Source organism: Phoxinus phoxinus, assembly GCF_949152265.1.
Source record: "Phoxinus phoxinus genome assembly, chromosome: 6".
Taxonomy (NCBI): Eukaryota; Metazoa; Chordata; class Actinopteri; order Cypriniformes; family Leuciscidae; genus Phoxinus; species Phoxinus phoxinus.
Genome location: NC_136881.1, coordinates 40,405,693 through 40,430,572, shown reverse-complemented (window position 1 = coordinate 40,430,572; position 24,880 = coordinate 40,405,693). Strand labels below are relative to the sequence as shown.

Genomic DNA, 24,880 nt, shown 5'->3' with positions numbered 1-24,880 from the left:
AACATATTTTTGCATCTTGTGTGTAATCAAATTGAAAAAAAGAATTCATGCAAAATTGTGCATATTTAATGAGATAATGCCTAATTTGCATAATTAAACATACAAATTTCAAAAACTTGCAATACATTTTTGTATGAACTTGTGTAAGTAATCAACTGAGGAAGTTTCATGGTGATATCTATTATTTTAAAATTGTACCCTATTTACCTGTAGTGTCTCGCCTTAACACTCTCTGAGTGTGGACTCATATAAACACTGAGCAGTGTTAATTTAACACTGGGGATTTTGCTGTGTAGAGCGAATCTGAGCAACGAACAGTATCAGGAAGGCTATTCCAGAGTTTTGGAGCTAAATGTGAAAATGCTCTCCCTCCTTTGGTGGACTTAGATATCCTATGTATAACCAACCACATTAAATATACATTTTATTATATAGCGCTAACAGTAACAACTCTGCACACACAATAAGTTCTTAGGTTAACCTATATTACCAACTGTATTGAACCAAACAATGCGCTCATTAAACGTGACTGGTGATGTGTAAGTGGACAGGCACGATGTTAAATCACTGTAATAAACTACTGTTGCTAAGATATTTCTTTCGGTCCAGGTTTATATAAGCCTATTTATTGATTGATTTTTTTTTTCTTCTAACGTTACTCTGGTATAATGTTGCTCTTTTTTTACCGTTTCTATGTTTTTGGTTTGAAACGACAAACGAAAATAAGGTGGTTTCTCGTTATTTTGTTTTTTGGTTCAAACGAAAAAACAAACTATCAAAACGTACACGGACCAGCCATGCACGTCACATTTTTTTGCTGTGCTTATTCCAACCACAATTCAACATCTGTCTGACGTTGGAGCTTGACGTCAAACAAACGTTGGGTTTAGACGTCAACCTGACTTTAATTTTCAACCAAAATATGACGGCTGACTGACGTTGGATTAGTTGGAGTCCAACGTCTTCCTGACGTCACATTGACGTCCTGTGTTTGCTGGGTTTCTCCTTCTGTGATTCTGCTTGTTATCATCAGGTGTCTTCAATAATGCTCAATCATCACACAATTAATCACATAATTATCTCATTAACTTTTAACACTATCTCATTAACTTTAACAGGCCCCGTTCATGGTTATTTTGAAAAACGGAGACATTTCCCTTCGGTTGTGCCCCTCGTTTATACGCAAACGGAGAATTCTCCTCTGAAAACGATTCTTTCTAAAAACTCCGGCCAGAGTGGAGATTTTGGAAAACTCCGTTTGCACGTTTGCATGTAAACTGAGAAACATGGAGTTTTAGGCAGCGACGTCACAGTATGTGACTTTTCGGGATTCTGGTTGGCTAACATGGGCTTGAGGTTCTCGTTACACTGCCACCTACAGGTTGGGCATGCTCTTGATGGCATATACACGGGTTCGTGTGCACAGGGTTATTTTTGAAAACGAAGAGGGGTGAAATGTCCGTTTATGAAAAAATGTGTAAACGTAGCCTGAGTGTTATTTAATACTCATATTTTAACACTTTTACACTCTTGAGGCTGGAGCCAAATAAACTTCCAAGATAATTAATTTAACACTGGAGTTTTTCAAATCTACAGCTTGTCACAGAATTCCTATTTAAGCTGCTTTACAGTTATCCTTCAGCTGCTTTCATTGTTTTGCTCAAGAGCTAATTACCCTCCACATTCTCCAGCTCTAGTCCACAGTCAGAATTTAGCTTCTGACATTCCCTAATGTACACTGACGTTCAAAAGTTTTTATTCCGTAAGCAGAAGAGATTTCTTTTAAAAACATAAAAAATCTTACTGATCAAAAACGTTTGAATGGCAGTGTAACTGTCATTCAAAACATTGATGTGTTACAGATATAATTCATGTTTCTACCGCCAATTCAAACTTTTTGCTAATTGTCCTAGAAGTGGTCCTGAAAGAATTACATACAAATCTATGTTAAATCATTGTGTTTAAAACACATTATAGATTAATTTATACAGTGAGCCATATATACTATAAATAAATATGTTGTCTTACTTGGCATCAATGTCGACTGTCAAGCTCTCGTCACCCACATAGAAGAATGACTTGCTGGGTTTTAATTTCACTTCAGATGTTGGAAGCACTATAAACCAAACCAGAAAAAAGACACAAATAAATAAATATTTTTGAAACAACAAAAATTCCAACCCAGCTAACAGATTTTTGTTATAAGAACATTCTCCAAATATTCAGTGTTGTTTCTGGGAATGTTTCTTGATGTTAGAGGAACGTGTTTTAAAAGGTATAATGTTCCTCAAACGTTCTTTCAACTTCATTTTGATTTCTAACATTCCAATAACATAAAAATGTCCAGTTTCCTGAATGTTAGAATGTCATTTAAAGGTTATGTGCTGTTCCTGAAATATTCAATATTCAGTATATAAATATTCAGCCAATTCCTTTCCTACGAATTCAATTCCTTAAGGCCTCAAACAACTTGTGATAAGGCGCGTTGGTAAAAGGCTCCCGGCACAAGAATGATGGCTCAGCCACAATAGCACTTCAGTGCAAGCCCAGATAGCAAACTAAATCCAGAACGGATCCGCCGCGGAGGTGGGCGGATCCGCTAAACGGTAGGGCTGGGCGATATATCGCATGACATTGTTAGGTGCATCTCGTAGGTAAAGCCGGTTCCTTGATTAGTAGTAAATCGCCATCACCTGCTTTCAGATGTAGTGGTATTTACTACAAAGAGCCGTAGTTAACTGACAAGCTGAGCAATATCGCATTAAATATCGCGGACGTATATCGCCTGCGATAATTAATGCGATATGGCTCAGCTTGTCAGTTAACTACGGCTCTGTGTTGTACAGGGGTCCTCAACTCTGGAGTGCGAGATCCACTTTCCTGCAGAGTTTAGATCCAACCCTAATCAAACACACCTGAACAAGCTAATCAAGCTCTTCATGATTACTACAACGTTACAGGTACACAACAAAACCCCCAATGTTAAATCAACATTGCTCAAGTACATATTGTCCCATTCTACAGAGTGTTAAAAGTAGGGCTGGGCGATATATCGCATGACATTGTTAGGCGCATCTCGTCAGTAAAGCCGGTTCCTTGATTAGTAGTAAATCGCCATCACCTGCTTTCAGATGTAGTGGCATTTACTACACAGAGCCGTAATTAACTGACAAGCTGAGCAATATCGCATAATTATCGTGGACGTATCGCCTGCGATAATTAATGCGATATGGCTTAGCTTGTCAGTTAACTACGGCTCTGTGTAGTACAGGGGTCCTCAACTCTGGAGCACGAGATCCACTTTCCTGCAGAGTTTAGCTCCAACCTTAATCAAACACACCTGAACAAGCTAATCAAGCTCTTAATGATTAATACAACATTACAGTTTACATGTTTTGGTAAAAACAGTTACAAAAAACACAAACTCGCACACAAAAAATTAAAGAGTAAAACTGCCCAACTAAAGGAAACACTGGTCTCCAGAATGGTAACCAAAAAATTTCAATAAATCATCAACATCTACACCTCTGTTAATTCTCACTAAGACCTTCTGTAGATGTATGACAGAAATAAAGTCAGTCTGGTTAGTAATAAGTGAGGTTGGTAATGCTGTTTGTGGAGTTATTTAATCATCCTCTGCTGAGATCTTGCTGTGGCTGGAAGTCAGTTGTAGTTCTTGAGTTTCTCTTTCCTTCAGTGATTCTGCTTGTTGACAGCAGGTGTTCATCATTAATGCCCAATCATCACTTAATTAATCACTTAAGTATCTCATTAACTTTAACTCTGATTCAGAGTTATTTTAACTCTCTGTAGAGAGGGACCAAATGTAATCTGAGCAGAGTTAATTTAACTCTGGTGATTTTGCTGCGTGGAGTCTCTCCAACGAGCTGATGATCTGATTCAGGTGTGTTAAATAAGGGAGACATACAAAATGTTCAGAGCAGTGGGGCGCGAGGACTGGAATTGAGAACCACTGCTGTAGTACATGGGTCCTGAACTCTGGAGAGCGAGATCCACTTTCCTGCAGAGTTTAGATCCAATCCTAATCAAACACACCTGAACAAGCTAATCAAGGTATTCATGATTACAACGTTACAGGTACACAACAAAATCCCCAGTGTTAAATCAACATTGCTCAAGTACATATTGTCCCATTCTACAGAGTGTTAAAAGTGTTAAAGTTAATGAGATAATTAAGTGATTAATTAAGAGATGATTGAGCATTAGTGATGAACACCTGAATCAATGAAGAAAAGAGGAACACAAGAACTACAACTGACTTCAGCCACAGCCTTAGATGTCTACAAACTCCACAAACAGCATTACCAGCTTCACTTATTATAAACCAGACTGATTTGATTTCTGCCATGCTTCTACAGAAGTTATTTTTGAGAATTAACAGAGGTTTAAATGTTGAAATTGTATAGGTAAAAATATAATGCCACCATTATAGAGATCAGTGTTTGCTTTGGTTGGTCTGTTGACCCGTCACTTTCTATAATAGATTTTATTCTGCAACAACATATATAATGTTTTAAAAACTGTAAAATCAGACTATGATAGCATATCATTGGATTCTGAACTTATTGAATGTAAAATCACTAATCAAGTGTTTTGTCATTAATACATTTGCCTTGTTTACCCTGTGTAACTACATCCATTATTTATCATGTGTAATTTTAAAACTGTTAAGTGCATACAAGATATTACTCTGCTGTTTTTACCAAATTCACATTGGTAAATCAGCATAAATCAGCATACAAATCTCAACAATGGTGACAATAAACCAAAAGTTTCATGCTGCAATGCATGCTGGGTATCATCATTTGAAAAAAATCCCAGCATGCACTGCAGTATGGAGAATTATTGTCACCACTGTTGAGGATTGTATGGTAAGTGTTGATGTCTAAGTGTATATTTTCAAAAGATATACATATGCATTTGCAATTGTTTCTTATACTTTTTTTTACACATATTCACTATACATAAACCTCACTCAATAACCAAAAGAATATAATTTAGTTGACAAATGATCTTTAACAAATATCTCTTTATGAGTTTCATTTAAGTGTTTTGCACACATACAAGCATATCTGTATTTTGAACTTTTTATTCAGCAAAGCTGACGTGTTAATCATGAAACACTATTGCAAATGCTTAAAGAAGCTTGCTTTGTAAATTCAATGAGTCACGAGACCAACTAAAGCAAATATTGACCACCATAATGGTAGCATACTTTTTTGATCACTTAAATATCAACTCTCAACAATCAATTCCGTAGACTTGTGACAAAAATAAAGTCAATCTGGTTAGTAATAACTAATAAGTGAAGCTGGTAATGCTGTTTGTGGAGTTGTTTATTCCTCCTCTGCTGAGATCTTCACAGATTTAATGTTTTCTTCATTTGATTTCAACTAAGGGTGTGATTGAAGTCAGTTGTAGTTCTTGTGTTTCTCTTTCCTTCAGTGATTCTGCTTGTTAACAGCAGGTGTTCATCACTAATGCTCGAACATCACTTAATTAATCATATAATTATCTCATTAACTTTAACACTCTATAGATTGGGACAATATGTACTCTGAGCAATGCTGATTTAACATTGGGGATTTTGTTGTGTACCTGTAAGTTGTATTAATCATTAAGAGCTTGATTAGCTTGTTCAGGCGTGTTTGATTAGGGTTGGAGCTAAACTCTGCAGGAAAGTGGATCTCGCGGTCCAGAGTTGAGGACCCCTGGTGTAGTAAATGCCGCTACATCTGAAAGCAGGTGATGGTGATTTACTACTAATCAAGGAACCGGCTTTACTGACGAGATGCGCCTAACAAGGTCATGCGATATATCGCCCAGCTCTAATAAGTATCCATTTACAACCTTCTCCAAAAAGGTAAACTGGTAATACAGACCTTCATATATGTATTATGTATTAATATGTATTCATTATACTTCAGTAATAATATGGATTATACATAGTCAAATAAATAAATTATTAAAGACATTTTTCTCCCATTTCCCCCTCGCCACACATAAACCCAAAAACGCGTCCAACCGGCAGACGACTCACGCATGCGCAGCAAGGACAAGCTACGATTTAAGTGTTTACGAATCGCCGCTGCCGTTTTGACCTTTTCCACTTGCCGTGCTTACGGCAGATCAACCAGGAAAGATGCCACACGCAAGACATTTCACAGCACGAACAAAGACACTTCTAAACAAAAATGCAGATAAGTAAATAACGAGGTTATACCATAACTTGTCTGGTGTGTGCGTGTGATTTTTGATTTTTATTATCCTTAAAGGTATAGCGGAGGATTTTCTTTTTCCGGGTGGGTAGCCTATACTATTGGTCCACGTAAGTGTCAATCATTCTGGTGATATGTTTACGTAAGGCCGCTGTACGTGCTCGTCTATGTAGTTTTCGCTTTCCTGTGTATTATGTGTGATGAGTTATGGTTTCAGCCATTCCTTTGAAAATGGCTGAGGGTCGAAAAAGAAAAAATGTATACGAAGTGTATGATAAGAAAAGAAAGGCCGCAGAATATAGAAACAAGATCAGAGTGATTTTGGGTGAATATTTCACACGTTGGCGTGCGCTAAAAGCACAGGTTGGGCTTCCCACTGATGCCGCAGATTCTACTGGACAGGTAAAGTTTGTCATGCTATTTGGAGAAATCCATTTAAAATCACTGCTAGTAAAAGTCAATGTAAGCGTTCCCTCTCGGGAGCAAATAGAGTGTTGCGCATGTGCATTTTTTTAAAAATTGGAGAGGGGGGGTCTTTTCTAAAATTAGGAAAGATCCTCCGCTATACACAGAAAAAATCCCCAGAGTTAAATGAACTCTGCTCAGATAACATTTGGTCCCTCTCTACAGAGTCTACAGAGAGTTAAAATAACTCTGAATCAGAGTTAAAGTTAATGAGATACTTAAGTGATTAATTAAGTGATGATTGGGCATTAATGATGAACACCTGCTGTCAACAAGCAGAATCACTGAAGGAAAGAGAAACTCAAGAACTACAACTGACTTCCAGCCACAGCAAGATCTCAGCAGAGGAGGATTAAATAACTCCACAAACAGCATTACCAACCTCACTTATTACTAACCAGACTGACTTTATTTCTGTCAGACGTCTACAGAAGGTCTTAGTGAGAATGAACAGAGGTTTAGATGTTGACGATTTATTGAAATTGTTTGGTTACCATTCTGGAGACCAGTGTTTCCTACACTGCGAATTAAACGACTCCACAAACAGCATTACCAGCTTCACTTATTACTAACCAGATTGACTTTATTTTTGTCACAAGTCTACGGAATTGATTGTTGAGAGTTGATTATGTTTAAGTGATCAAAAAAGTATGCTACCATTATGGTGGTCAATGTTTGCTTTAGTTGGTCTCGTGAACCATTTAATTTCCAAAGCAAGCTTTTCAGGCATTTGCAATAGTGTTTCATGATAAACACTTGAACTTTGCTGGAAAAAAAAGTTCATAATACAAATATGCTTTTATGCATGCAAGATTTTTAAATGAAACTCAAAAAGAGTTTTTTTTTAAAGATCAACTTTCACAAAATTATAATTCTATTTTGGTTATTGATTAAGGTTCATGTATAGTAAATGTGTAAAAATATATATATATTTAACACTTGTCAGTGATAAGAATGCACATCTATATCTTTTGAAACTATACCCTTAGACATCAACACTTACCATACAATCCTCAACAGTGTTGACAATAATTATCCATACTGCAGTGCATGCTGGGATGTTTGTCAAATTGTGATACCCAGCATGCATTGCAGCATGAAACTTTTAGTTTTTTGTCACCATTGTTGAGATTCATATGCTGATTTTTGCTGTAGGTGAGTTTGGTAAAAACTGCAGAATAATATATTGTATGCACTTAACAGTTATAAAATTTCACACAATAGATGGATGCCAAACTTATTTCCCATGCTGTAGTTTCACAGGGTAGACAATGCAAACCCCTCAAATGTAATAATGACAAAACACTGATTAGTGTCTTTACATTCAATAAGCTCAGGTACCAGTGGTATGCTGTCATATTCTGATTTTACTGATTTAAAAACATACGTTGTAGCAGTTAAATTTTATCATAAAAAGTGAGTGGTCAACAGCCCAACTAAAGCAAACACTTATCTCTATAATGGTGGTTTCATATTTTTACCAATAAAACATCAACATTTAAACCTCTGTTAATTCTCAAAAATAACTTCTGTGGAAGCATGGCAGAAATCAAATCAATCTGGTTAGTAATAAGTGAAGCTGGTAATGCTGTTTGTGGAGTTGCTTAATCCTCCTCTGCTGAGATCTTCACAGATTTAATGACTTTGATCTTCAGTTGATTTCATCTAAGACTGTGGCTGAAGTCAGTTGTAGTTCTTGTGTTCCTCTTTCCTTCATTGATTCTGCTTGTTAACAGCAGGTGTTTAATTAATCACTTAATTATCTCATTAACTTTAACACTTTTAACACTCTGTAGAATGGGACAATGCACTTGAGCAATGTTGATTTAACACTGGGGATTTTGTTGTGTACCTGTAACATTGTAGTAATCATGAATACCTTGATTAGCTTGTTCAGGTGTGTTTGATTAGGATTGAGCTAAACTCTGCAGGAAAGTGGATCTCCCGGTCTAGAGTTGAGGACCCCTGTACAAAACAGAGCCGTAGTTAACTGACAAGCTGAGCCATATCGCATTAATTATCGCAGGCGATACGTCCGCGATATTTAATGCGATATGGCTCAGCTTGTCAGTTAACTACGGCTCTGTGTAGTAAATGCCACTACATCTGAAAGCAGGTGATGGTGATTTATTACTAATCAAGGAACCGGCTTATACGAGATGCGCCTAACAATGTCATGCGATATATCGCCCAGCCCTAGTCCTCCTCAGTATTTTGTTCCAATAACCTGGATTTGCTAATTCAGACAGGATAGATAACTAATTAGTGAAATCAGCTGACTGAGGCTATATGGGGAGGCTGCAGACCTGGAGCCGGTAGATATACGCCCCAGGCAGTTTTACGCCCCAGGCAGTTTTACGCCCCTGTTGTTCCTGATGCATCCAGTAGGGGGATATACTGCGAAATAACATCATTAAATTGACGCTAACACATTAACAACCTGTCCATAGACTTGACAATTTTGTGTTTTTTGTTCATTTAAATATAAACGCTACAGTGTAGATCTGCCCGGATTAAAATAGAAAAATAGATGCAGATATTCAGTCTGGGTTCACTCTCTTCACTTAGCCTACAGAAGACTATTGTTTTTGTGAATTGAAAAATTAAAAATACACATAGTTGGATCAACTACGTGTTATGACAAGTAATAATATGACCTACTGCAGTTATAGGCCTATTCACCGTTTGTTTTTATATGGAGACTAAGTGAAATATGTTGTTGTGAATTTATATAAAGTTACATTTAGATATGAATCATATTTAGACCATTAGACATACAGTTTTAATATCTGCTGTACTATTCTCTATTGGTCGTCATGCAGCTACAAAACAGTGTCCTACGTGGTAAGATAAATTTAATCCAGATCGTCCTGAACTTTTTGGTAAATTCTGGACAAGTTTCATCTGCATAAAGACATAACCATCCAATGGCAAAACCTTTAAACTCAAAGGTTTCTAAAACAAATAATATCCTTGAGTCTGTTGTAAAGAACCTTTAATTTGTTATTGACAAAATGTAATATTGTATTGATTTGTGTAGCCTAATTCAATCTCTTTTGATGTCCGTATACCCCCCTTGTTTTGTTTTTTGTTTTTTTCCTCTTCTCACTGTTAATGTCTGTATCCTTTCATTTGCAATACAAAATTATTTAATTAATTTTAAAAAATATTAAAACATACCTCAATTCGTCTCCCCCTACTGGACGCATCAGGAAAAACAGGGGCGTAAAACTGCCAGGGGCGTAAAACTGTTTGGGTCGTATATCTACCGGCTCCAGGTCTGCAGCCTCCCCATACTCGACTGAGGTCATGGGTGGAATAAACTATGGCAGGACTTCTACTTTCTGACCCCTGGACTATACATCTCTGGAGGTACCCATCCAACCTGCAGCATACTTTCAAGGTCTTTCAAAAACGCAATCTGGATGGACAATAGCTGTCAAACAGAGTCCAAAAGCTGAAGATGTTTGAGTAGATCAGTTTTGTTTTTTGTTTTTTTGTTTTTTACATGATATGTTTTGTTTGCATTTATGTTATAACTGTTAATAGCATTATGAAATGAATAAACTATTTGACTTGCTATTTGATTTATGTGCTTTTTTGGTGTGCATACACTGTTAACCCTTACTGTAGAAAAAGCCCAAATTCTTACAATATCATACAATTTTCCATTAAAATAGTAATATACAGGAATATACCTACAGGAATATACTGTGAATTAACAGCGCTCAAAGTCGACACTCAGAGGCTGTGTTCCCAATCACACCCTATACCCTCATTCACTATTCCCTACACTAGTTCACTAATATAGTCCACTTGACAGAGTGAATGAAAAGAAGTGAGTGAATTGAGACACTGATGAATACCTGATAAGCAGAATCACTGAAGGACAGAGAAACAAGAACAGAAAAAAAGAGAAACGCAAGAACTACAACTGACTTCCAGCCACACTGAGTGTGAAACCAGTTTAACATTATTTATTTCAAGTTATTGTTGAGAATGAACAGGGATTTAGTTAATAATAAAATGAGTTGTCACCATGATGGAGATCAGTATTTTCTTTAGTCTCTTGTACCTTGACATAAAAACTTCTTCCATTCATCTCTCTTTGGCTGCTGTGACAGTAAGTTTATAAAGCACATTTGTTATGGCAATAAAAAGTCAAGATTAGTAGTTTTTGGTTTGGTGATGATGTCATAATAATTTATGAGTTTTAGCTCATTTTTGTATGTAAGCTATGAATTTATGGGTTTAATACCATACATCTGATAATTTACAACATGACATCCAGCAATATTTCTGTAATCAGGTCAACTGAAAAAAAATGAAATTATATAATGCATTAAAATAGTATTACCTGCTGCTTTGACTCTGACACACTCAGACATCAACAATCAGTGTATGAATCTCAACAATGGTGACGATCAATAGTTTCATGTCCCAATGCATGCTGGGTACCAGGATAGTATAAAACTCCCAGCATGCTCTGCTGCATGAATAATAATTATATGTATTCCCACCATTGTTGAGATGCATATTCTAATTTGCAATATTTTTGTTTCTGTATTGCAGCGTGGATCTGTTATTTTTGATTATGCCAGTGTTGAAAATAAAATTAGTCATTGTTGCTGTTATTTCACAGTGGTGGTAACGTAACACTTTTGATTGACAATTAAACTCTGAATGAGTGAGAATTAACTTCTTAGTGAATGGAAAGGCTATACACTGTAAAAAATAAAACATAGATTTTATTTATATTTAATTAATTAAAATGAGGCAACAGATAACAAGCAATATTATTAATTAAATTTAACAAATTAGAATTGAGTAATAATTAATCAAATTAATTCCTTAAATGTTAACCATTTAAAATGAGTAAAATTTACAAAATATATGTAATTGCCAACATTGAAGACACCTGATGTTAACAAGCAGAATCACTGAAGGAGAAAACCATAATTAACGTCACCATTATGGAGATCAGTGTGTGTTTTAGTTGGGCTCTTCACCCTTAAATTAATAACTTTAAGTTTTGTTTGGCTGCTGTACATGAGTTATAACAGCAGATGAACAAATATAAATGTTGATCTGATGGTGTCGGTTGTGTTTCATAATTTCCAGTAGTATATTCCTGCACAACCGGAGGCTGCAGTTTTAGGAACCCAGTTTTAGGACCGCAGTTTTAGGACCCTAGTTTTTTGTGACAGCGCCTCCTACAGAACTGGATGATATAGCGGCGGCTGCTGTTTCAGGACCGCAGTTCTAGGATCCAGGTGGTTTAGTTTGTACATAGTATCAAGATCCACCTTGATCCTAAGTCTCATTAGAATATATATATATATTTTAACAAATAAGATTATGGAATAGAATAGCTCCTGCAGCAGGTGGATTAGAGCAAGTAGCATCAAGCTACACGACACAATTTAAAAGATCAATATTAAACTTTTACTTAAAGCTCACTTTAAGCCACCATCGAGTAAGATAGGATATTTGTACCATATTCCGGTCGCGGTTTAAAATGGTTTTAAGTCATAAAAAGATGTTGAAATATGGTATAATAAAGCAATTTAGCCTATCTGCAGCTAATGGCTAACTTACGCCTTGCTTGGCAATACTGTAAACATTCTTAATTCATATGAAAATACCCAAAATTGCACGAAAATCACACACAAACCACATATACTCGAAATCGTGCATTTATTAGCTTCTTGTTTCAGGTGAAGAGATGTGTCTTAGCTTTGTCATCACGGATAACAGGACCACGTCATGCAGAAGGGCAGGATTATTGTCACGTTGAACCACGTGAGATGATTGACAGCTGTACAGCGAATGAGACTTGCGTACATTACTGACACAAATCAGGAAGAGGAGACCCAGATCTCTCTGTGTTCGCTGTTTGAGTTTTATCATAAACACTATCGAGTCTTAAATCTTTCTAATGATGTTCAGTTTGTCCAGATAAAATAAGTAAGAGTGTGATGTTTTAACGAGTAATGAATGTTGAACAACAATCTGTTGTGATTAACAATGTGATCTGTTATCTTTGCCGCGAAAGGGGGTAAATTTGTGTTTTTGGTAATCCAGTTCTGTAGGTGGCGCTGTCACAATAAACTAGGGTCCTAAAACTGCGGTCCTAAAACTGGGGTCCTGAAACTGCAGCCTCCCGTTGTGCAGGAATACCCTTCTCATAATTTCACAATCATTTGACTTGAATCACTGATCTCATGTAGAGTCCAATTTATGAGTTAAATTTATTTTATTAATTCTAGCTGCATAATATTATTATCCTTTTCAATGAAATCCAAATGATCAAATCAATAATAATAAAAAATATATGTGTTTTTTTTTTTTTTGCGCACACAGACATCAATATTTAGCGTATGAATCTCAGCAATGGTGACAACCTCTGATCATAAGCTCATTATTTATTCATGCAGCAATACATGATGGGAGCCATGAATGAGTTTTGATTGGTGCAAACCAGAATGCACTGCAACATGCTTTATAAATGTCACCATTGTTGAGATGAACAGTCTGATTCATAATGTCTGTTTTTTGTTTTTGTTTTTGTACAAGAGAAACTTTTTAGAAATTATTTGGATTACATTGTAAAAGTTTAAAATATTATGGTCAAGTCCAGTACTTCTATAGTTAATAAAGTTAACTTAAGTCACAAATTGGACTCCATTTGAGTTCAGTGATTCAGGTCAAATGATTGTGAAATAATGATTATGTTAAAACACAACCAACACCATCTGATCACCGTTTGTTCATCTGGCTGTTATAACTCATGTACAGCAGCCAAACAAAAACTTAAAGTTAATAATTTAAGGATGAAGAGCCCAACTAAAACACACACTGATCTCCATAATGGTGACTTTAATTATGGTTTTCTCCTTCAGTGATTCTGCTTGTTAACATCAGGTGTCTTCAATGTTGGCAATAACATATATTTTGTAAATTTTACTCATTTTAAATGGTTAACATTTAAGGAATTAATTTGATTAATTATTACTCAATTCTAATTTGTTAAATTTAATTAATAATATTGCTTGTAATCTGTTGCCTCATTTTTATTAATTAAATATAAATAAAATCTATGTTTTATTTTTTACAGTGTAACATTTAAGGAATTAATTCGATTAATTTTTACTCAATTCTAATTTGTTAAATTTAATTACTAATATTGCTTGTAATCTGTTGCCTCATTTTTATTAATTAAATATAAATAAAATCTATGTTTTATTTTTTACAGTGTAACATTTAAGGAATTAATTTGATTAATTATTACTCAATTCTAATTTGTAAAATTTAATTAATAATATTGCTTGTAATCTGTTGCCTCATTTTAATTAATTAAATATAAATGAAATCTAAGTTTTATTTTTTACAGTGTATAATGATAGTGAATATAATCCCAATCATTCACAAACTGTGTGAGTGTACAAGTGTGACTTGCAAAAACACAGCTCAAGCAGCAAGAGAAAAAATAAAGTGTTGGCATCAGCAACCCAACTAAAGCAAACACTGATCTCTATAATGGTAACTTCAAATCAAACATTTTCAATTAAACATCTCAATAACTACTTCTGTAGATGTATGACACAAATAAAGTCATACTGGTTAATAATACGTGTAATAATGTGTTATGGCTGGAAGTCAGTTGTAGTTCTTGTGTTTCTCTATTTTCTGTTCTTGTGTTCCTCTTTCCTTCAGTGATTCTGCTTGTTAACAGCAGGTGTTCATCACTAATGCTCAACAATCACTTACATATTCACTTCATTATCTCACTGCGTCAATGTTACTTTTACTCTTTGTAGTGTGGATTTTCCTGTGGGGTTGAAAGGGTTAACAGTGTAAGATAAAAAGACACACCCACGAAAAGTATTTAAACAGTAATAAACTCTAAGTTATAAAACAGGTTTATACTGGCAACACTGTTGCCAGTAGTTTACTGTAAAATGTAGTTGCCAGGCAACACTGTTGCCAGTAGTTTACTGTAAAATTTAGTTTTTCGGGTCACCATTGTGCTGAAGAGTAGAGCCTGTGCTTAACTCCAGGGGAAGATCTTGAAACATTGATGATACGTTGTATGTTGCTTTAATTAACAGGCGGATAACTGTGTAATTGCTGGTCCAGTGGAATTTTTTTTTATGTACTCAAGTTTTTTAGTGGTTTCTAATGAAAGTTCTTAACTCTTTTCTCACATTATTAATGCATAACACATTTTAGTTACTACATTTAAATGACAGTTGGTCAATTTAAGGCAGTCAGTTTCTGCAAGTGAAATTAGTTTTAACTAGAGTTTTAATTTAGTGCATTTTACAGTAACAAGCTGTATATTACAGTAAAATACTGTAGATTACAATAAATAATTGTACAATTAACAGTAAATTAGTTTACTGTAAAAAAAACCCGGTAAGGTCTAACAGTGTACTGTAATGGCATATTTTTTTAAGGAATGTTAATGTATGCAACAATGTGAAAGACGTACATGCAAGCAATTCTAAGATCAGCCCAATATAGTAATTTTTGGAAAAATTACATTAGGTCAATAAAATACAGTTCAGTTTAATTTTCAAAAAAATTACATTAGGTCAATGCAGTTAAGTTTGATTTTAAGGAAAATTACATTATGGTCAATGTAATTATGATAATTCAGATAGAAATAGTTTGATTACATCTGACAGACATGATTACAAACAGCTTTATTAATGTAATAATTTTATGTGGAAATTTGCCACATGCTTATTATACATTCAGCTGTGAATGCACTCAGGCTAAAGAAAATGAATAGTTGAATAAAGACATTGTTTTTTTTTTGTTTTTTTTTGCGCATAAAAGGTATTCTTGTCGCTTGACAAACGTATGGTTTAGCAACTGTAGTCACTTGGACTATTTTAACGATGTCTTTAATAACTTTTCGGGCCAGCGAGTTTCAATCCCTTAGAAAGCCTATGGAGGAGTGATCCAGCTCTCAGATTTATCTCAGATGAACGAAAGTCTTACGTTAGAACAACATGAGGCTGAGTAATTACTGACAGAATTTAAATTTTTGGGTGAACTAACCCTTTAAGCATAAAAGGCCTTTAATATTTTTTAAGTGTTTCGCTTCTTCTGTATCCTCAGGAATGCCTTGGAATTTTTTGTAGTTTCATTCTCTCATAAACCCAATGAGAACCAATGGCTACACATGAGCTTATACCCCGTAGCACACGCAGTTGTCTTGTTTTTAAAAATATTTTCAGATATTTTCAGTTGTTATTCATACACAACATACTGTTTGTTGACACAGCTCTTACCATATTCTTTGACCTCAAAGTCAGCAGTAAATGTCTTCCGAGGAGTGTTTGTGTACCGAGTGACAACCTTCCAGATCCCAAGACTGAAACATACAGAAAACAAACATGAAAATGTCAGATTTCTATGACATTAAAACAAATGATAATAAACAGAGTGATATTTTGTTCTTATAAAATTGTGACCCGTGCTAGCAAAATGAGTCAGAATGAACACATTTAAAAATTTGTTTTTGTTATTTTCACATTCTCCATAAAAAAGCCCCCTCAAACTTAAATCGGACACATAAAAAATTACTGGGCTAACGTTACACCTGGTTGAAGTCGATAGAGTCAAGTCAAGTTTGAGAAAAATTCCATAACAAAAATCACCTAGCAACCATACCTTAAACTTTCTGGTATTTAAAGGGACAACATATGTTCAATTTCATGGAAAATATTTATATAAAGAATATTTAATATTGTTACCTAACTGATTTTTCTGCTTAGCAGGCTACCATGTAGCTGCACGATTCCTGTGTCTGTTGTCATGGAGACTTGGACTCTTATTTTGAAGTCATGTGCTTCCATGTTGCTTTGTCCACCTCATGTTTCCCTGCTGCTCTGTTGCCTCATAGACATAATAAATACATAGATTCCCTATTGGCCGCAGCAGGCCACTGGATCGTACGTCAACGGTGCCGCCATATTGCGGAGGGCAAATTTCCCATAACTCTCATAACGGGTATTGAGAAAAATGCCTGCTTAGTGTGCTGCTTGGGGCTGTACAAATCGCCGTACAATTGAAAAGAGGTCTCGGGGAATTACAAGACTGAACATTTGTTTCTGGTTGTATTTGGTCATTATAAAATTAGTAATAGTAACGTTAGTTGGCCACCGGAGTCAGTCAGACTAAAATAGCGATGTCACTAGTTACCTTAGCTGTGAAAGTTGAGACATGAGTTGACATGATTCATATGATCGGTTTAGCTAATTTTATATTTTATATTATAAAGTAAATTTCCTGATATAACAATCTATATTTTCTTAAAACTGACTTTTATGACAAGTACTAGTTTCGGTATTGGCCACATACAAAAAAATCGGATCAGAGCAATAAATTGGAATTGAGCACAAGGCTCGCAGTGTGAATGTAGCCTCAGACACCATAAGCAATACGAAATATGTTGTCAGTTCACTCAGGTTGAATAGCTTCAGTCCTGTGACCTGTCAGACTTTCACACACCTGGCAACATCAGGAATGGCGTATAATCCAGACTTCATCCCTTTCTCTGTTTGTATCTTCTCTGATGAAACTGTGATGCCTTGTGGATTCTTCAGAAACACAGAAATCAGAATTAACACTGTGTTTGCTGAGATGCAGTGCAATGACCCAGCTAACAGACTTTTGTTAAGAACGTTCTCCAAATATTCATTGTTGGTTCCGGGAATGTGAAAATGTCCAGTTTTATTGACGTTAGAGGAAAGTGTTTAAAACGTGTTTGTGTGTGTGTGTGTGTGTGTGTGTGTGTGTGTGTGTGTGTGTGTGTGTGTGTGTGTGTGTGTGTGTGTGTGTGTGTGTGTGTAATTATAAAAAGGTGTACCATGATCTCCACCGTGACTGCAGACTTATTCAGTGCTATCATGTGAGCCATCAGAGAGAAAATCCTGTATTTGACTGTAAAAGAGATCAAAGATAAAACTAACCCTAATAAAAGCAGCATCCAGTTCACATTGCACATTACTTTTTATTATTCACTCTATATTTGTCATGTTTTAGCACTAAATCTTACCTGTGCTAGCAGGCGTGTAGATGGGCTTGTCTGTCTGTACAAATATATATCCAGACTGGAATGAGACCATGACCACTTTCTCCAGGATTTTGGATGGAAACTGAGCTTGTAGATACACATACTGCTTCTCCAGAGGATCATCAGAGAAATAGTTCTGATCATCAGGGATCTAAAGAATAGAAAAATGAATTAGTCCTGTGCAAATTTTGAATAAAAGAAAAAGCATTTTTCCATTTAAATCACATGAAATTACATAAGGTGGCATCACCTTTATATCTGTAATGAACTGGTAATTGTTTTTTGCAGTCAGTGTCACTGTTTTGAACAGCATCTCCACGTCTTTCTTTGGGAAGTTCATCACTGTGATCTTTACATCAACAGGTACTCCAGAGTAATCCTGCGCCTCCACAAACACGTTCTCTGAGGAACCCACTCTCAGCAAATTAGGAGCTGACAGAACAAACCTGAGGAGATCAAATCACAGCGTTTTAAATCTTCAAAACAGATTATTCCCCACACTGTAAAATACATAATTCTTACTAGGTTTTGTTGAGTTAGTCAATTGCAGGGTGAAAATAACAAGTTACTCAATCGTTTGAGTGACGCTTACTTGAAATAAGTAAGTAGCAACAAAGGATGCAATGACGTTACGAAACCAGTGAGTGGCAGCAGTGCATTAAAGCGTGCTTAAGGAAGGAAGAAGCAGCACCACTTGTGAGAGCACACTGTAAAAAATAAAACATAGATTTCATTTAAATTTAATTAATTAAAATGAGGCAACAGATTACAAGCAATATTATTAATTAAATTTTACAAATTAGAATTGAGTAATAATTAATCAAATTAATTCCTTAAATGTTAACCATTTAAAATGAGTAAAATTTACAAAATATATGTTATTGCCAACATTGAAGACACCTGATGTTAACAAGCAGAATCACTGAAGGAGAAAACCATAATTAAAGTCACCATTATGGAGATCAGTGTGTGTTTTAGTTGGGCTCTTGACCCTTAAAATAATAACTTTAAGATTTGTTTGGCTGCTGTACATGAGTTATAACAGCCAGATGAACAAAAAGAAATGTTGATCTGATGGTGTTGGTTGTGTTTCATAATTTCACAATCATTTGACTTGAATCACTGATCTCATGTAGAGTCCAATTTATGAGTTAAATTTATTTTATTAATTCTAGCTGCATAATATTATTATCCTTTTCAATGGAATCCAAATGATCAAATTAATAATAATAAAAAATATATCTGTTTTTTTTTTAGGCGCACACAGACATCAAGATTTAGTGTATGAATCTCAGCAATGGTGACAACCTCTGAGCTCATTATTTATTCATGCAGCAATACATGATGGGAGCCATGAATGAGTTGTGATTGGTACAAACCAGAATGCACTGCAACATGCTTTATAAATGTCACCATTGTTGAGATGCACAGGCTGATTCATGATGTCTGTTTGTTTGTTTTTTGTACAAGAGAAACTTTTTAGAAATTATTTGAATTACATTGTAAAAGATAAAAATATTATGGTGTACAAAGCCAGTACTTCTATAGTTAACAAAGTTAACTTAAGTCACAAATTGTACTCCATTTGAGTTCAGTGATTCAGGTCAAATGATTGTGAAATAATGATTATGTTAAAACACAACCAACACCATCAGATCACCGTTTGTTCATCTGGCTGTTATAAACTCATGTACAGCAGCCAAACAAAAACTTAAAGTTAATAATTTAAGGGTGAAGAGCGCAACTAAAACACACACTGATCTCCATAATGGTGACTTTAATTATGGTTTTCTCCTTCAGTGATTCTGCTTGTTAACATCAGGTGTCTTCAATGTTGGCAATAACATATATTTTGTAAATTTTACTCATTTTAAATGGTTAACATTTAAGGAATTAATTTGATTAATTATTACTCAATTCTAATTTGTAAAATTTAATTAATAATATTGCTTGTAATCTGTTGCCTCATTTTAATTAATTAAATTTAAATTAAATCTATGTTTTATTTTTTACAGTGTAACATTTAAGGAATTAATTTGATTAATTATTACTCAATTCTAATTTGTAAAATTTAATTAATAATATTGCTTGTAATCTGTTGCCTCATTTTTATTAATTAAATATAAATAACATCTATGTTTTATTTTTTACAGTGTAACATTTAAGGAATTAATTTGATTAATTATTACTCAATTCTAATTTGTAAAATTTAATTAATAATATTGCTTGTAATCTGTTGCCTCATTTTAATTAATTAAATATAAATGAAATCTATGTTTTATTTTTTACAGTGCATGCCCGATAGATTCTGTCACTGTGCTGTTTTTTGTTTTGTTTTGTTTTTACTGTCTGTCGCTAATCAGGGCCAGATCCGGCCCACATCTGGCACACATAGAAAGATGATCTGGCCCACATGCAGCGTGGAATGACCGCTCCTGTTTGTCAGATCTGGGCCACAAGCAGGCCATAGCAATGCCACATGTCAGCCAAGAGCAAAGAAATAAACCACAACTGGTCCTTTTATTGAGAATTAACAGAGGTTAAACTCTAATGTGTTTCATTTGAAATCACCATAACAGTGATTAGTGTGTCCATTAGTTTGGGTCTTAACTCTTATTCAATCTTATATATCTTTTAGCTGCTGTGGCAGTGAGTATTTAAAGCACATTTGCCGCAGCAAAGAAAGCTGATGTGAAATTAGATCAGGTGATGATACTTTTTATGGTTTTATAATCATCATGAAATCACAGAATTTTCAGGATTTAAATTGAATCAAAGCTAATTGTATTTAACTATAAACACATTTCTGATACAGTCCCTGTTCCGAGAAGGGTATTCCTGCACAACGGGAGTGGCTGCAGTTTCAGGACCCCAGTTCTAGGACCGCAGTTCCAGGACCCTAGTTTATTATGACAGCGCCACCTACAGAACTGGATCACCTAAAACACAAATTTAACCCCTTTTGCAAACAAAGATTATAAGACCCCTTTAACCCCAAAGATCACATTGTTGATCACAACAGATTGTTGTTCAACATTCATTACTCGTTAAAACATCACACTCTTAATTATTTTATCTGGACAAACAGAGCATCATTAGAAAGATCTAAGACTCGATAGTGTTTATGATAAAACTCAAACAGCGAACACAGAGAGATCTGGGTCTCCTCTTCCTGATTTGCGTCAGTAATGTACGCAAGTCTCATTCGCTGTACAGCTGTCAATCATCTCACGTGGTTCAGCGTGACAGTAGGCTGATCTTGCCCTTCTGCATGACGCGGTCCTGTTATCCGTGATAACAAAGCTAAGACACACCTCTTCACCTGAAACAAGAAGCTAATAACTGCACGATTTCGAGTATATGTGGTTTGTGTGTGATTTTCGTGCGATTTGGGGTATTTTCATATGAATTAAGAATGTTTACAGTATTGCCAAGCAAGGTGTAGCCATTAGCTGCATATAAATTGCTTTATTATACCATATTTCAACATCTTTTTTTGACTTAAAACCATTTTAAACCACGACCGGAATATGGTACAAATACTCGATGGTGGTTTAAAGTGAGCTTTAAGTAAAAGTTTAATATTAATCTTTTAAATTGTGTCGTGTAGCTTGATGCTACTTGCTCTAACTTTAATCCACCTGCTGCAGGAGCTTTTCTATTCCATAATCTTATTTTTTTAAATATATATTTTTTTCTAATGAGACTTAGGATCAAGGTGGATCTTGATACTATGTACTAAACTAAACCACCTGGATCCTAGAACTGCGGTCCTGAAACAGCAGCCGCCGCTATATCATCCAGTTCGGTAGGTGGCGCTGTCACAAAAAAAACTAGGGTCCTAAAACTGGGGTCCTGAAACTGCAGCCTCCGGTTGTGCAGGAACATACTACTGCCTGTTCCAGCAGTTCTGCAGCAAAAATATTTTGACAGCAATGAGCATAACAAATTAGTCTATAGTGAAACACACAGACATCAACAATTAGTGTATGAATCTCAACAATGGTTACAATCAAAAGTGCTATGCAGCAATGCATACTGGGTAGCAGCATTGTACAAAACTCAAGCATGCACTGCAGCATGAATAAATTATGCAGCTGAATTGTCCTACTATTGTCCAATATTTTGTTTAACCCTAAATATTTGCTTTTTTTTGCTGTTGTTTTTGTTCTGACATTTAGTAGCTTTCTTGTGATGTCCAGATCTGATTATCTGAATATTTTGTTGATTGTCACCATTGTTGAGATTCATATGCTGATTGTTAATGTCTGTGTTGGTTTTTACTGTGTGCTTGTTGGCCTCATTGTTGTCAAAACCGTATTGCTGCAGAATTGCTGGAACACAAAAATTGTGTTAAACCTGTATTTATGATTCAACAAAATTGATTGGTTTGATTAGATTCAAATGACATAATAAATATTTTTTTTTTTCATGATGATTATAAAGCCATTATGATGTAACCATCATCACCTGATCTCATTTCACTTTAGCTTGCTTTACTGCTGTAAATGTGTTTTACAAACACACTGTCACAGGAGCCTCTAAAGACAAAACATGTAGTAAGAGTTAAGAACCCAACTAATGGAAACACTAATCACTGTTATGGTGACTTCAAATGAAACAGAGTTAAACCTCTGTTAATTCTCAGTAAAAACGTTTGTAGACGTCTGAGAGAAATAAAGTCAGTCTGGTTAGTAATAATAAGCATAAATGAGTACATCTAAAGTAAATGACCAAGTATATATACAAATTAGTTTTAAGTTACTGGAACTCTCTTGTAAGTGTACTCTACTAGACAGGCACTTGTTAGTACTACATACTATTACTATTTCACTTTACTTGTTTTTTTTCAAGGCAATGGGTTTGCATACTTTTTTTAAGTAAGGTTTAGTAATTGGATTTTACAGTGCAGCTAACAGATTTTGTTATAAGAATGTTCTCCAAATATTCAGTGTTGGTTCTGGGATCATGAAAAATGTCCAGTTTTCTTGACGTTAGAAGAACGTGTTTTAAAAGGCATAATGTTCCTCAAACATTCTTTCAACTTAATTTTGATTTAAAATTAAACATTACAGGAACGTTGATTTCTAACATTCCAAGAACATAAAAAGTCCAGTTTCCTGAATGTTAATATAATGATTGAAAGAAAGAGAAATAAGAACACAAACTACAACTTTATTCAGATACAGTCTTAGATGAACTGAAGATAAAAGACATTAAATCTCTCAAGATCTGATTAAACAACTCCACGAACAGCATTACCAGCTTCACTTATTACTAACCAGACTCACTTTATTTCTGTCACACGTCTACAGAAGATCTTATTGAGGTTTAGATGTTTCGTTTAAGGTCACCATGATGGAGATCAGTGTTTGCTTTAGTTGGGGTCTTGATTAGTGAGCATTATTGAGGACTTTTTTCTCACTTTCCCCCCAAAGTCATCTTGAATGTTGAATTGTCAATACATTTGACAATTTTGAGAACATAATGTTCTCAAAGAGAGAACATTACATAAATTGACTTCATACATTGATTTTGATTTTCCTAAAATATTTTTTGTCACTATTATCAATGACCATTAACAAATCCCTTTGGTTGCGCACTTGGAACTTTACTTACTTAATTGTAATTTTTTCCAATTGATGCAGCTTTACAACAGGACATCAGTTGATTTGTGTCAAAGGAAGAGAAGTAATTTCTATATGTGTGTATGTATATATATATATATATATATATATATATATATATATATATATATATATATATATATATATATATATATATATATATATATCCTATGTCCTTAAACCTATGTCCTAAAAAAACATGTGAAACCATCAATTGGGATTAAATAATCCCTCTATATTTGTGACAATTTTGTAAGTTTTGAGTCACACAGACTTCAATATCCAGCATGCAAAACACAACCATGGTAACAATTAAATTAAATTTAAGTTAAATTATCAAGTTCTCTCTACAGTTATTTTTTAGTTACTAGAACTCTTGTGTTAGTGAACTATACTAACTAAGCATGTGTCAGTACCACATACTATTCCTATTTCACTTTACTTGTTTTTTTTAGGCAATCGGTTTCCTGATATTTTCCTAGTAATGTGAACTCTAATGAGAAGTTAACACAACTAATGATTTTGATTCAAGAGTACTTGAGTATACTTGATCATAACATTTCTATAGAAAACTTGTTAAAGTTGTGCCAAATAAAAATGAATACACTACTTGGAAATTTTCTCTAACGTCAAGAAATGGACATTTTTCACGTTCCCAGAACCAACACTGAATATTTGGAGAACGTTCTTATAACAAAAATCTGTTAGCTGGCTCTATGAACAAACGGTGTGTTTAATACTCACAGCGGGTCACACAGTGTGAGGAGGGGTGAGAAGAGAAGAACAACAGTCAGACACAGCAGCTTCACCTCCATCATGTCTCTCTCTGTGTGTGTGTTTCTGTGAACCTGCAACAGCTCAGATTTATACCCGCCTCCGTGACCCTCACAGTCCAAACTGCTATTTATCTATCTATCTATTTGTTTCCTTTTTTGTTTGCAGTTTGTTTTACTGGAAATTACACAAGGGGGACTTTAAGTTCACCATGTAGAATGAAACAGTATGCACGTATTGCTATGTTTAAAATAACTGTTTTTAATTTTTATTTTCTACATGGATACTTTGATTTCTCTCAGGGAACTGAATTTAGTTAACACAAACATTCAGAATTAAAGACCAGTTCAAATTTGTCCACTAGACTTAGTTTAGTGACTCCTCCTGTAAACTTGTCATTGTTACTCCAGAAAAAAATTATAATTTCATGATCAGCAGGGTTGAAAACCATGATATATGTCTGCATGAAATAACACGTCAGTCAAATTGAGGGAAGTTTTCCCGTAAATTACCTGCAAATGTGAATGTAACCTTTGGTAAATTGGCAGCTGCTCTGTTGATTTTTTAGGGGTCATGAAATGTGTAAACTGCAGAACTGCAATGATGTCTGAAATGAGTCCACTGAAAATGAATATCCCTTAATATAAAACTGCAAACACCTTATGTGTAATCGTGAATGAATTAAA

The 24,880-nt window shown here is 34.8% G+C and overlaps 1 protein-coding gene across 2 annotated transcripts; it reads right to left on the bottom strand.

Annotated features, from left to right (window-relative positions):
* Positions 1-649: 649 nt before the first annotated feature.
* Positions 650-24,293, bottom strand: LOC306999685 (complement C3-like). Of its 2 annotated transcripts, none has more exons than XM_079614570.1 (7): positions 24,165-24,293; positions 18,044-18,239; positions 17,776-17,944; positions 17,587-17,660; positions 17,229-17,317; positions 16,007-16,089; positions 650-2,116 (listed from the first exon to the last, which is right to left on the bottom strand). In XM_079614570.1, exons 1-7 carry the CDS (start codon positions 24,236-24,238, stop codon positions 2,025-2,027), a joined length of 777 nt encoding a protein of 258 aa, XP_079470696.1. In that variant the 5' UTR covers positions 24,239-24,293; the 3' UTR covers positions 650-2,024. The 2 variants fall into 2 exon arrangements, with proteins under 2 accessions (XP_079470696.1, XP_079470697.1); XM_079614571.1 differs by lacking the exon at positions 650-2,116 and adding an exon at positions 14,382-14,535.
* Between the last annotated feature and the right edge of the window lie 587 nt (positions 24,294-24,880).

Excerpts from the sequence above, each read along its gene's own strand:
- LOC306999685 (XM_079614570.1), bottom strand. The coding sequence starts at position 24,238 with ATGATGGAGGTGAAGCTGCTGTGTCTGACTGTTGTTCTTCTCTTCTCA. Across the intron at positions 17,945-18,043 it reads AGTTCATTACAGATATAAAG|ATCCCTGATGATCAGAACTA; the intron begins GTGATGCCACCT and ends TCTATTCTTTAG. Across the intron at positions 16,090-17,228 it reads GCCATTCCTGATGTTGCCAG|TCTTGGGATCTGGAAGGTTG; the intron begins GTGTGTGAAAGT and ends TGTATGTTTCAG.